General features: G+C 50.7%; 1 protein-coding gene across 1 annotated transcript in view; it reads right to left on the bottom strand.

Annotated features, from left to right (window-relative positions):
• Positions 1-2521: 2521 nt before the first annotated feature.
• GRIN3B (glutamate ionotropic receptor NMDA type subunit 3B) overlaps positions 2522-13730 on the bottom strand; it is a 258304-nt gene continuing 247095 nt past the window's right edge. Inside the window, exon 9 of the mRNA XM_086946717.1 lies at positions 2522-3034. Within this exon, the coding sequence (XP_086802843.1) occupies positions 2653-3034 (382 nt within the window). The 3' untranslated portion in view covers positions 2522-2652. The remainder of the gene's footprint in view (positions 3035-13730) is intronic.

Consider the following 13730-nt stretch of genomic DNA (forward strand, 5'->3'; position numbering starts at 1 on the left):
AGGTGGTCCAGCTCTCGGTCTTTTGGGGTTACCTGCCACGGTCAGGCCTGTGTGCGCCTGATGGGAATGTGGTTGAAATGAAACTGCTGTCAGTCTGTTGGGGGTTACCTGGCAGCGTCTTTCCTCCGAACGTAATGTGGTGAGAAGACATTTGCTGCTGTGGTCCTGCTGCCGTCTCTGGGTGTTACCTGCTCATTCGTTTCACTCTGCTTTGTGCAAACGCACCTTTCAGAAGGTTGGCATGGAACAGACCTACACAAAGCAACGAGATGAGCGCTTTATTCAGAGTGGACCCAGGCTGCCGCGGTCCCTTCTGCCTTGGAGATCACCAGGTTTAGCGGAGGGTTTACGTGAAATCATTCTTTGACCTCATCTTAATTCGATTCAGAAAGTTGTTCTTGATTATGCAGATCAGTTCAGGTCCCAGAATCCTCCTGCTGGGCAGCACCTGAATACTTTCCATGCTTTACGTTGGTATCTGGATGGGGCCAAGGCAGTCCAAAATGGCACCGCTCTAGTGTCAAGAGCACACAATGAAAAGGCTAGACTGTCTCAAAGACTGGTATTCACGGTTTGTGTTCTCTCCATAAAATCTCTCCAGAGGACAGACCTAACTCTCTACGGTAATCCTCAGTGCTGTGAGGAGTTGTTTCTGATCCTCCCTGCACTGAGATCCTTCGGATGGAAATCTGCAAAGCGGCCACATGGACATCGGGTCACGTCGCCAAAAGGTACTGCTCAAGTTGGCCAATCTCTTGTGAAAGGAAGCTTGTTCCTGGCTTCGGTCCAACTTTTGAAGTTTTTCTGATTCTCTCTCTAGTCTGAGTATGTGAGTTTGTAGAGGGTATGAGGGTAGAGAAGTATGCTCCTAGCCTGCCACTCTAGTTTTTCAGTCAAGTCTCTGGTGATGAAAGTGCTTCCTGCTCCACATCTCTGTAGGATTGGCTGCTCTGCTGGCCCATCACCGCTCCAAAGGGAGCCTATGTTGCATTTCACTGTCTCCTGCATCACAAACCGGTTCATCCCACAAGGATATGAAATGGCTTCAAATGTTAACATGACCTTCTCTAAGTGCCGCATTGTTTCAGTCGGAGACTGGCAAAATATTCACCCTTGCAAGCAAGAGTCTTTTTCTTGGCTGTTGCTCCCCTGCATAGCGCCCTGGCCCGCCCAAGTTACTTCTGTGTCAGGGTTACTCTGCTTTAAGACCCATACACTTATTAGGAGTCATTCTTCTGTCTTGTGCTGCCTGTCTTTATCTCCAAGCGTCGGTGTTACGTGCCTTTGTCTGTTTAGATATGTCAAGAGTACATGTGTTTTTACTGGAACCAGAAAGAAACATTGGTTACCCATGTGGCAATTTGAGCAGCTCTGAGGGTTGAAAAGTGCACATTTTTGTCCCCTCACAAATTAATAGAGATGAAGTGGAATGTTAATGTTTGCTTTTTAGGTCTGGCTTCACCGCTGTATGCATAGCATCTAACTACAATTCCTTTAAAATATCCAGTGTGTGTTTTGGATGCATCCAAAAGAGTATTTTGGTCTCGAGTCGTGCTGTTGGCTGTTTGCTGTATCCTGCAACTTAATTTGGAGTGCTTGCATTGCAATGCACGAAGGACTAATTTACTTCTCAAACGGTACAATGGAGTATGGCAAATTCAATTATCTAATAAATTCACTGTGTACAGAAACCAGTTGTTTTTTTGCTTTGTTCAGAGCTCAAAATGCATACCAGACTTGTTTGCTTTGCCAGTGCTTAGTTGAATATGTTGTTGTTTTTAAGATGCGGTTTCCCATAATGCCTCACATTGTGAACTAATTCTCTTGTCGTACCTAGCCGGGCCTGAAGGTGACGGCAATTACCTTGTGCTCGTCCTTATCCCACCCAAGTCTAGAGGTGGCATTTCTAATCCCGTGTCCATACCCTGTGCCTACTCAGATGTGGCACACAGTATTTCTGTGCCAATCCGCAGAGTCCATACAGCCATAGAAGTGGCCTGCTCGCTATGCCTGTGCCAGTCCCCGGAGTCCATGTTTCTCTGAGCCAGTCCCCAGAGCCCAGCGAGGACGTCTGTCTCCCTGCATCAATCCTCTGGTGGCCTCGGACAGACTTTGTATCCTTGTACCTATCCTCTGCACCATCTGGTTGTGGAAGTGTGACCGCCTTTGTGTCCCGGTGTCAATCCCATGAACCCATACATTTTAGAGGTGATGCGTTTTGTATCCCTGCACTAATCCTCATAACCGTTCATCCCCACTGGGGACAGGATAAAGATGGGTGTGCCAAACCCTTGAGCCCAATCTGGGACAGGATCTATATTCCTGTGCAAATTCTCTCAGCCCCTCTAGTTCCAGTGGTGACGGCCTTACATCACCACGCCAGAATCTCGAGCCATTCAAGAGCTAGAGGTGACACTGTGTGAACCTGGGCCATTTCTCTCCCCAACGGGTAGGTGGGCTTTTGTCAGGACCTGCATCCTTTAGAGGAGTCTGTTCTTTTTAGCCCTGTTCTGTACATCTCACCAGCCTGCAGTATATATTCCTTTGGTCCCACAGCTGCCTCAGTCCCTTCAAAAGAATTCTGTTTTGAGGATTTAGAAAGTAACATGGTCCAAAGTCCTTGGGGAGGTGGCCCCGTTCTTAGGAGTCCCATCACCTGCCCTCCTTGTTCAATCTACAGGCAGCAAGGCAGATGCTGTTGAGGGGTGTCTGCAGGGAGGACATTAGCTCGCTCTTCCTCACCAGGGCAGCCCTCAGCTGCTCCTTCATCTTAAGAATATTCAGGTCCAGTTCCTTAAGTTCCCGTTCACTGGGGTTTCCTTCCTCTGGCTCGGGGGGTCTCCCATTCTCACAGTGCCCAAGCTGCCCATCCTCCTGCGGGGAAACTCCTGTTGCCCCGGGATCCTTCTCAAGGTTAAAGTGCACATGCCGGTTCTCCTTGGCCACTGCCCGCCGTAGATTGTTCCATCGTGCTCGACTATCGGCTCTACTTATGCTTGGGGGAGGTGCATCTTGGCTTCCTTTAAGGTCACTCCTAAAAGAGAAATACAAAGAAAGCAATGAAATGTGGTGCCTTCCCTTCCTATAAACACCAAGAACACCCAGCACATCCACCGCAAAGGTTACTGCCCCACCACTACTCAATCACCTTTGTCTACAAGGCCTAACAGGGTAGTTGATGAAGTCTTACAGCCGCAGATTGCTTACCTTCAAATTATCTCCAGGCGTCAGACTGGATCTGCAAATAATTTTGTGAGCAATACCTCTGTGCGCAGATAAGTGGTGGTGTTTGGCTCTGTGTGCCATGGTCCGCACCAGATAGACAACAGCGCACTGGGGTGGCACCTATATAGGAACTGCACAGGTTATGTTTCTTTTTGTGGCTTTCCACTGGTGTGGAAAACTAGGGCCCTGCGAGGGAAACAGCCCTGTTCCTATATTTCCATTCGAAGAGAGGGGATGATGGGTGGATTGGTAAGTAATCTGCGGCTAGATATATTCTCTACCAAATAATTACTGAAGGTAAGTAACTTGTTCATCTGATTGAGACTTCAAGCCGTAGTTATCACACCTCAGAATAGATACCTAAGCAATACCTCCTCGGAGGTAGGTTTGCGAACTGATTCACACTTGTAAAGTCCTGCAGGATCGAAGGAGCAAAGAGCCCTTCCTGGCGGACCGGACTTTCCAGGCAGTAATGCTTCATGAATGTGTGTAGAGAAGACCATGTTGATGCCTAGCAGATATCCAGGACCGTAACTCCACCTGCTAACACAGTGGTCGCAGCCTTGGCTCTGGTGGGATGAACACGCAAACCTTTAGGGGGTAGGTTCTTGGCAATGTGTTGAGCTTAATGTATAGCATGATCCATCGGGAGATAGTCCGCTTCGAGAGGAAGGTCCCGGGATTAGTCTGGAGCCCAAGATCCTCGTCTAAGTCGTCTTCGTGTAAGTCTCCCCCCCCCATAAACAGATGTTTTTGACTTTACCCCATCTGTCAGTCATCTGCAGTTGCACCTGGGCAGGATCTCCGCCTCCCCAAATTTCTGGGTGCTGTAGTGACCCCCATCATGAGTTCTAGGAGGACATGCACCTCATATTTGGGCAGCCTGTTTCTGCTGGTGTGCCTTTGGGCCCTGTGGGTTCGAGAAGGGGCCCCCACTTGCATTCCCCTCCCTTTTTCCAGTCTGGCATTTCCACTGGTGAACTCGTACCAGCATCGGTCGTACAACCTCAACATTCACCCGAGGCCAGTGCCATCTCCATTCTCATCCTCCAGTACGGAGCCAGTGCCCTATTCCTGTGGGCTGGGACCCATGGAAGAGTGAGTTACTGGAAACTGGACTGGTGTAAGGATTTGGCTGACGCTAACAGATCACACCTCTCCAGATACTGGCATGGTCTCTCCTCCTACTGTGGCTACAGAGGAGGGAGCCTCAATTGCTAAGGTGGTGAGAAGGGCGGCTGAGGTCTTGGACCTCAGCCTACCCTCAGACTTCTTGATGTTGGTTCTTCAGCTGGCGGTAACCCCCTCAGAACCGCCTCTCCCATTTACTGAAGCCCTCATTAACGTCCTGCTTGGGACTTGGTCGAAACCCTGCACAATGGATCCTGTGAACAGGACTTTTACCTGCCGCCACAACACTGCATCTGGGACACTCATTTCCTCACACAACACTCTATACCTGAGAGTTTTGTGGTCCAAGCTTCCACCTATCATGTAAGTCCTGGCACATTTCCTACCACTCCACCTGATGGAGAATTCAAGAGGCTGGAGACTTTTCGGAACAAATGTTTTCTTCCACCAGCCTGGCTGCAGTCTGTTATCTTTGCATGCTTTTTGGGCAGTTGCTCCCATCCTCTGTGGAATTTTGTGGTGCCGATGCTGGCCATGGTCCTGGAGGAGGCCTGGCCCACACTTTCCCAAGCCAATGCCGGCAGTAGAGATGCAGCCAAGTTCACAATCCATTAAGGACTGCATACGACTGACTTGCTGGATAGAGCAGTTTCTTCGGCTGTGGCCTCGCCTGGCTGAGGACAACTGGCTTTTCTGAGGATGTCCAAGCATCGTTTATGGACATGCACTTTGATGGCTTCTATCTGAAAGGAGACGTGGCCATGGAAGGGGCTTTCCACCGCAGCTTTACACACCCAGCCACCACGGCGCCCAAGCTTCCAGCCTCTGCGTGGCCGAGGATGCAGTACTGGTGGGCCCGGCAGCCAGAGATGGGGCCAGTTCACCTCCCGGCCGCCGCAGCCTCCAATCCCCTTTAATTTGGCCTCTCACCATCATGGGCACACAGTGGGAGGCAAGATACTCTAATCACCTGTCCCACTGGAGGTCAAGAGCATCAGTCTGCTGAGTTTTTCAAATTGTCCGAAGGGGCTACTCCCTCCCCTTAGCGGAACCGCGATTGGGTCAGCAGCAGACCACTCACCCTTCCCTAACCAGATCTCACAGTGGTGACGGATACATCCCTTCTGGAATGGGGCAGCCATCTGGGAGAGGTGGAGATCGAAGGCGGAATTTGGACTCCACATCTCTGTTGGAGCTCTGAGCTATCCAGCTGGCATTAAAAGCCGTTCTAACCTCTATCAAGGGAAGGCTAGTGCATTTGTTCATGGACAACACTATCAAGCGTTACTGTAACAAACAGGCCAGTGTGGGGTCATGGACCCTTCATCAATATGCCCTGCGTCTCTGGACGTGGCTGGAACAGCAGGGCATATCCCTGGTGGGTCAACACCTGGCAGGCGCTCTGAATGCCAGGGCTGACAAACTCAGCTGCAGATGCCTAGTGACAAGTGGCATCTCCATCCGAAGGGGGAGCACGGTCTCTTTCAGCAGTGGGGAGAGCCTTGATTAGATCTGTTCACCACCTCCGAGAATGCGTAATGTCAGCAGTTCTGTGCGCTGGAGTTTAAATGAGTTACCGAGCGATAGCCACCTTGTAGTCTCGAGTGCACCTCCGGCCACCTGTACGCCTTTCTGCCCATACCACTCCTCTCCAGAGAGCTCAAGATCAGGAACGACCAGGCCCAAGTCTTATGACTCTGGAATCTCTAGCTTCTCCAACTGAGCATTGATCCTCCCATCAGGCTGCTCCTTCTGGAGGTTTTTCTGTCACAGCAGGGCAGGGTACTTCAATTGAACCTGTGAACACTATGCCTTCTTAAAAGGATTTTGAGTGGTGGCAGTTGGCAGCATTCGACCTTCCTCCTGAAGCCTATAATGTTGTTTTGGCAGCCAGGCGTCCCTCTACCAAGACTGCGTATGCCTGTCTCTGGCACAAAATGTTAAAATATTGTACAGAAAGATCTACTGATCCTCTTAATGCTTTCCTCTCTCAGGTCCTTCTCTTTATTTTGACACTTGCCATCAAGGCTCAGCTCTGGGCCCTCTCAAGGGGTACTTTTCTGCCCTGTCTCTCTTTTTGAGGCTGCCAAACCAACCCTCTTTCTTTAAATCCCCAGATGTAAATTTCTTTCCTCCTGCCCCTTTCATCATGCCTCAGTGGGACCTTAATTTTCGTTCTTGCCTTTCTGATGTGTGCTCCGTTTGAGCCTCTGCAGAACTGCCCCCTCTGGCTACTTACCATCAAAACAGCCTTTAGTAAGAGGCAATAACATGCTAGGAGAGTGAGCAAGTGGTAAGCTCTGTCATTCAAGCCTCCTTACCTGACCTTCTTCCCTGATAAGTTGATGCTTTGCACTAGGCCCTTATTTACTACAAGTGGCGACTACATTCCATGTGGGGCAATCAGTCACTTTACCCACTTTCGATGCTCCACCGCACCTTCTAAAGGAGAGGAACGACTCCACTGTTTGGAGCCAAAAAGAGTATTGTCTTTCTACCTTGACCACACGAGATCCGGGTGTACGCGCAACTCTTAGTGGGATCAAAGAAAGTTGTGTGGTACAGCAGAGGACTATCTCATGATGGGCCGGCCTCTGCATCAAACTTTGCTACGCTCTGGCCAAATAGCAATCTCCTGAAGGCTTAAGGAGATTCCACCAGAGCTAAGACGGCGAACACAGCGTTGCAACGTGGAGTTCCAGTGCTTAACATTGGTCAGGCAGCAACGTGGGCATCCCTGCACACGTTTAACAAGCATTCCTGCTGGCACAGCCTTTTTGTCTGCTTTGTCCTGCAGGACTTTCTGGGCGAACCTCTAGAGATGGTATTGCTTGGGTATTCTAAGGTAAGGAACCTGCAGGTAAAGTCTCTTTCAGACGAACAAGTTACGTACCTTTGGTAATGTCTTATCTGTGAGAGACAGGATCTAGAAGTAGATTCCTTACTAACCCTCTCATCCTTCCTGCACGGTGGAGAGGGCTAATCCCTTTCAACACCTTAGTAGTTCTGAACACTTCATGGCTCCGTGTGGGGAAGGTAAGTGATATCATAGTACGGAGGTGGTGGTGCTGCTGCAGATGACAAGCAAGGATGATGTTCATTGGAGAATCTTTTGGATCCAGTCTGATATTCTAAGGTGGCTAGATCATGTCTCTACCAGGTAAGGCATCACTGAAGGTAAGTTAGTAGACTAGTCCTAGTAGCATAAGAGTCATTCTCGACATTGCTAAGTTAGCATGAGCTCTGCTGCCATGATTCTGCTTTTGGGCATGTTACTATATGACTTTATTTTGAAAGACTCTCTGTGGCTTTCACGTGAGAACTGTCTGCTTTCTGCGTTCTCTGCTGTTCCTCGAGTTAAGTCTGAACGCGATGTGCAAAGTTGATAAACATGCCCCTTGTTATTCTGGTATGGTCAGTCCCTAGAACCTAGACAAAAAATGCTAAACACAGCTGCACTGCTGGAAAGCTTGTGCTTTGATATTACGGGGATGCATGTTGTTCACACACACTTGAAGGGAAACCTTTCTTTGGATAAGAGCAATGCCGTTCCTATGACGTAAAGCGACCATCTAGGCTCTACGGTATGGGTTCTGCTGACAAAGCCAGAGATCCTCTTTTATATAATAAACTTGGGGAGGGTGGTTAGGCCGTATAGTCCTTTTCCACTTTATGTATATGATGACATCCCCCTGCATATTCTATGGTATTGTAACAATGCTAACTGTTCTAGGTTTATGCATTTTGCTGCTGGTAGTGGCTCGTATACTGCGCATCTGATAGACATTTGGTGCAGATTACTTAACTTAGAATATTCCCAGGCGTCAGACTGGATCTGGAAAATTTTCAGCAGCAGCACCTCTGTGTGCCAGGGGCGGTGCCGCACGGCTCCGCCCTGACATCATCCACGGACATGACGTCAGCGGAGCCACATATGCTCTCCAGCACCCCATACCCCATTCCCCCTCCCCCCCCCCCCCCCCCCCCCCCCCCCCCCCCCCCGGCGCGCTGACTTCAGTTTTCTTCTTTCTTCTTTTTCGCGTCCCAACGCGGATCCTGGAAAACCAGCGGTTCCTTGGCCTGTTTTTCAGGCCTTCTCAACACCATCGGCGTCTCGGAAAAGTGTGCAATGGCTCCGGGCTTTAAGGCTTGTGAGTCCTGTCACGACCTGCACCTGTCACGACCTGCACACTATCTGTATGACATCGCCTCTTGCCGGTCCCCCTGCTCAAACCACACGAACGGCATACCACTATGATTAAAACTGCCTCCTTGCACTAAACCCGGGCCAACGCTGCGATAAGCTAGTGGGCTGCATTGGACAGACCGACCTACATTGTAAGTCCTGTACATTGTCACACCTAGGCCGTGCCTACCCGGACACAAAGCCAGTATGATAAAACACACCCCGCTCACGATTTTGCAGCTCAATGTCAGGTCCCTGGTAAAGCACCATCCTGAGGTCAACACTATTGACCGATGAGAACCCAGACATATTATTTCTGTGCGAAACCTGGCTGAAGGATGAGCTTACCAGCATTCCTAATCTCACGCTGCCGGATGGATTCTCTATGATATCCATCAATAGAGACTCTAGGGGAGGTGGCATAGCCGTTATTTACAGAACGCTATACTCCTGCTCTTTTATGAAGGAAGACATCATGGGATGTGAGTGCGCCCGCTTCAAAATCACCACTAGCCCTCACTTCTCCCTTTCTAGCCTTTTCATCTACCGACCCCCGGGGCCCACTTCTAAATTCACGGAGGAACGCCTAGAGGCTGCCCACGCCCTGGTTGTGACCTCCGCCAACTTTACTATTCTGGGAGACCTTAATCTCCACTTTGACTCCACCTCGGATCCCATCATCAGCAACCTCCTGGCAGACTTTACAGCCTTACAGCTGATCCCTCTTATCCACTCCACTACGCACTCTGCTGGTCACCTACTTGACCCTGTTTTTACTAATATCCTGGAGGCCAAAGTCGATCCACCCAAACCCATGGGTTGGACCGACCACTTCCTCATTAAATTTGTGATATCGGCTGACATCCAGCCCATTAATGATCCGCCTCCCTCCTGTCTTAAGCGGCCCTGGCACAAACTCCAAAATAAGGAACTCTGCACTATCCTAAGAGAACTCAACTTCGTAACCACTAAAGACATTAATACGTCCTATGCCTCTTTTCAGGACTGGATCATTAAAGGACTTGACACCCTCATACCAGCCAAATGGACTACAGTACGTAGCACCCCCTCTAACCCCTGGTACAATGAAAGTCTAAAACTCTTAAGAAAGGAATGCAAAGTAGCAGAACGCAACTGGAGAAAGGACTATAAGGACAAGGACAAAGCCTCTTACCTGTCCAAACTAAAATCATACCATAAAGCTATACGCGCGGCCCGCGCATCCTTCTACCCCAAAGAAATTGATTCCAGCCCCAACCCCACAAAAGCCATTTTTAAACTAGTTCAAAAGCTGCAAAATTGTGGCAATCCTGCCTCGTGTATCTCCTCCACACAGCAGTGTGAGGACCTCGCCACCTTTTTTATTGAAAAGGTAAGGAAAATTTATAACACCTTCTCACAGAACCCTTCCGATTACATTAGTTCCTCCAATTCTCCCTTTAAAGGCACCAGACTTTCATGCCTACCGGAAATCTCCCATAGGGATCTGGTCAAACTTTGCAGAAAGGTTAAATCCGGTGCCCCCTCAGATCCCATGAGACCGGCTCAATTTCTAGAGGCACTGGACTTCTTTCTTCCATCCCTGGCCACTCTTCTCAACCTCTCCTTTTCCTCGGCAACTGTTCCTACTTGCTGGAAACAAGCATGGGTCACCCCCATTATCAAAAAGCCGACCTTGGACCCCACAAAGCCGGAGAACTATAGGCCCATCTCACTGCTTCCCTGGGTGTCCAACCTAGCAGAAGCCCATGCTAACACCGTTCTATCAGACCATATGGCCCGAAACAATATCCTAGACCCTTTCCAGAACGGGTTCAGGCCAGGGCACAGTACGGAGTCTGCCCTTCTATCCACCACCGAACATCTTCGGAAGATATTAGATGCCGGTCAAAGTGCTGCGCTGATACTGCTTGATCTTAGCGCAGCCTTTGACACGGATTCCCATAACATCCTGCTGAGACGCCTGGAAGATATAGGGATTAGTGACCTGGCCCTCGAATGGTTCCGCTCGTTCCTGACGGACAGATCCTTCCATGTCTCAGCACCTCCGTTCATCTCCTGGTCTCACTCAATCGGCCAAGGTGTCCCGCAAGGTTCGGCACTCAGTCCATCCCTTTTTAACCTGTATGTGCAGCCCCTCGCGGCAATGGCTAGAGAAGGGGACCTCACGCTGGTGTCGTACGCCGACGACACACAGCTGGTGATTACCCTTACTGAGACCCCCTCTACCTCTGCCACGAGATTCAGGGATGGACTGGCTGCAGTCGCCCAATGGATGACGGGGAACTGCTTACAATTGAACGCAGGGAAAACCGAGGTGCTGCTCCTTGGTAAGAACCCCAGTTGTTGGAGCGACCATTGGTGGCCTTCCTTGCTGGGCCCCATCCCTCCCCCCAAAACTTTGGTAAAAAATTTGGGAGTTTGGCTGGACTCATCGTTGAGCTACCAAACCCACACCAAAAGAGTGGCAGCTACGTGTGTGGGCCTGCTTAGAAGCCTTGACCCCATTCTTGGCTTCTTCGATCCCAAAACACGTCAGCTCATAGTCAAATCTATCATCCTCTCCCGGTTGGATTATGCTAGTGTCCTACTGTTAGGCGCTAATAAAGCAGAGGCAACAAGGCTTCAACGAATCCAGAATTCTTGCCAGGGCTATAGTCGGTCTTCCAAGAAGATGCTCTGCGAGAGCCACCATACATAGACTCCACTGGCTCCCAGTGGAAGCCAGAATCCAATTTAAGGCCCTCATCACTGACTTCAAAATCCTTAAAACAGAAGGCCCTGTACTTCTCCGTCCACTTCTACTACCCTACACCCCCCAGCGCAATCTGCGTTCCCTAGGGCAACATCTGGTAGTGGTCCCCCGTACGAAATTCTGCCGTATCGGGGGTCGCTCTTTCAGAGTTCTGGGAGCAAAACTCTGGAACTCCCTTCCCCTGAACATTCGTCGCCTTGATAATCTATCTGCCTTCCGCAAGGCAATTAAAACTCACCTGTTTCCACTGCCTTAAGCCTTCGGCCTCCCCCCCCCCCCCCCCCCCCTTCTCAGTAGGTTATGCTATGGTTTCTCAGCGCCGGGACGCCCCTTTGCTGGGGCAGCTGTCGCGCTTCAACAAACTCGTAACATAACATAACATAACATGTGGTGCCTCGGAGTGCACCACGACTCCAAAGAGTGCGACGCCTGTCAACAAATGAAACCTATACCTTGAGGGAGCGTCGTATGAAATTGCTGGCTGCACAGCTGTCTGGTCCTGCGCCTTCGCGTCGCCGCTCTTTCTCTCGGGATTATGCCGGTTCCTGCTGACGTTGGCCAGAGTCTGGTAAGCACAAGCGTAAGTCGTGGAGGTCTTCCTATTATACCCATGCCACTGGCGCCTGTTCCACTAACTCCCTGCCAGGCACGGGCGTCCGGCAGTCGCCTTCTCCGTACCCTCTCTTTCCGGGAGTTGGAGCGGCTTGGGCCCAAATGGAGGCTTATTCCAAAGCGCTCCACTCTTACTTTGGGTCACCCCCGCTCCCTGGTGCGCCTTCGGGTCCCACAGAGGTGGAAGGCACTCATGCCGGGTCCTCGCCGGCGGATGTGTCCTCGGCGCCGATACGGCACGAACGGGACACGGCCAAGAGGGCCCTCCAAGTCCACCCCTTCAGTCACCGCATAGCCCTGCGCGGCTTCCTGCGCTGACGTCGGAGGAGGCGCCGGGCTCAACGCCCTGTCGACGTCTTTCCTCCCTGCATTTTGCGGAGGGATCGACGTTGGAAGGAGCCCAGGCCGAGTCCCCTCTGGAGGTGGTCGAGACAACTACGACTCGCTGTCGGCTGATGCCAGTGCCAACGTCCACGCCACATCTTTTGCATGAGGTTGCTGTTCCTCTTGACTACTCAGATATGAGGTTGTTTCAGTCCATGGTGCAGTTACCCAGTGTGGCCTGGCCTTCTGATCAGCCTCTGGCTCCTCCGCTTCTGTTGTCTAGTGGACGGGTTAGTCTCCTACCGATGGTTTATTGTTGCCTCTTCCTGATGGCGACTGAGGCTAGTGCTGCCTACGCACAGGCTATTCACAGGACGGCGGACATTCTTCGATTTCAGCAACCTGTGGATTCCTTGCCTTCTGACCCTTTACTGGATATTGTTCACATGGAGCCTTTTGAGGTGGAGCCTTTGCTGCCCCTTGGGGGACCTTTATTTGACATCACGCTTGGCACATGGGCGAGGCCATTCTCTGGTGACCCTGTAGATCGGACCATTGCTCGTCGACACCGTCCTGCCGTGGGTGATCCTCTTTGCCTGTCCCTTCACCCTAGAGCTCAGTGCTGAGTTGTTCAGGCGCCTTTTGACTTGCAGTCTTTCTCCGCTTTGCTATTGTCTAGGTGGTTGGACACATGGGGTTGCCAGCTTTTCATCTCTGCCAGTGCTGGCATCTGCGCATTTAAATGCGGCTTGTGTGTTTGCACGTGCATCCTCTGCCCTTTGGGACTTGGTCGAGAACCTTCTTCCTTCTGTTCCAGAAGGGCTGCAGGCAGAATTACTTCGCCTTCTGCTTGAACTTGATAGGGGAATGGTGCAATTTTCCCTCCAATCTTCCCTTGCAATTGATTCCGTGGGACGGGCTCTTGTTCGGTCTGTGGCTTTGCGCTGCCAAGCATGGCTGCGCAATAGTAGTTTCCCAGACAATGTTCGGGATGTTCTTAGAGATCTGCCATTCAATGGCGTGGACATTTTTGACCGCCTCGCAAATTCGGCGGTCTCCCGTCTCTTGTCTGGACTACCGTTACTCTTGCGGCATGACTTTCTGCCTTGTAGTATCTATTTCTTCTGCATAGGCGGTGTTTCCTTGTTGGTTTGATTTTCAAAAATGTCCTGGGTGCTTGCATAGTACCCAGATAGTGTAAGCGGTTCTTCCGCCATCTCAGTGGAGTCTTCCTCACAGACATCCTTCTGGGGGTTAGACTGTACTGTTTTTTTTTAATGTTTTCCTGCTGCGATCCTGACGTTAGCATCGCTCTATTGCACGTTGGTAGCAATTGGCTCCAGTTGTCTGTGGTGGGTCTAGGCCTCGGCATGGGTTCCTTGCCGTGCGGCCTCTGCCTCGAAGAGGTCTTTTTGTTTTTTCAGCCTTGCAGTGATCGTCTTGTCTTTGATGGCTGCTCTTCTTTTGACGGCCATTGTCTCTTGGGTCCTTGTTATC

This window comes from Lissotriton vulgaris, chromosome 12, assembly GCF_964263255.1.
Source record: "Lissotriton vulgaris chromosome 12, aLisVul1.2, whole genome shotgun sequence".
NCBI lineage: Eukaryota > Metazoa > Chordata > Amphibia > Caudata > Salamandridae > Lissotriton > Lissotriton vulgaris.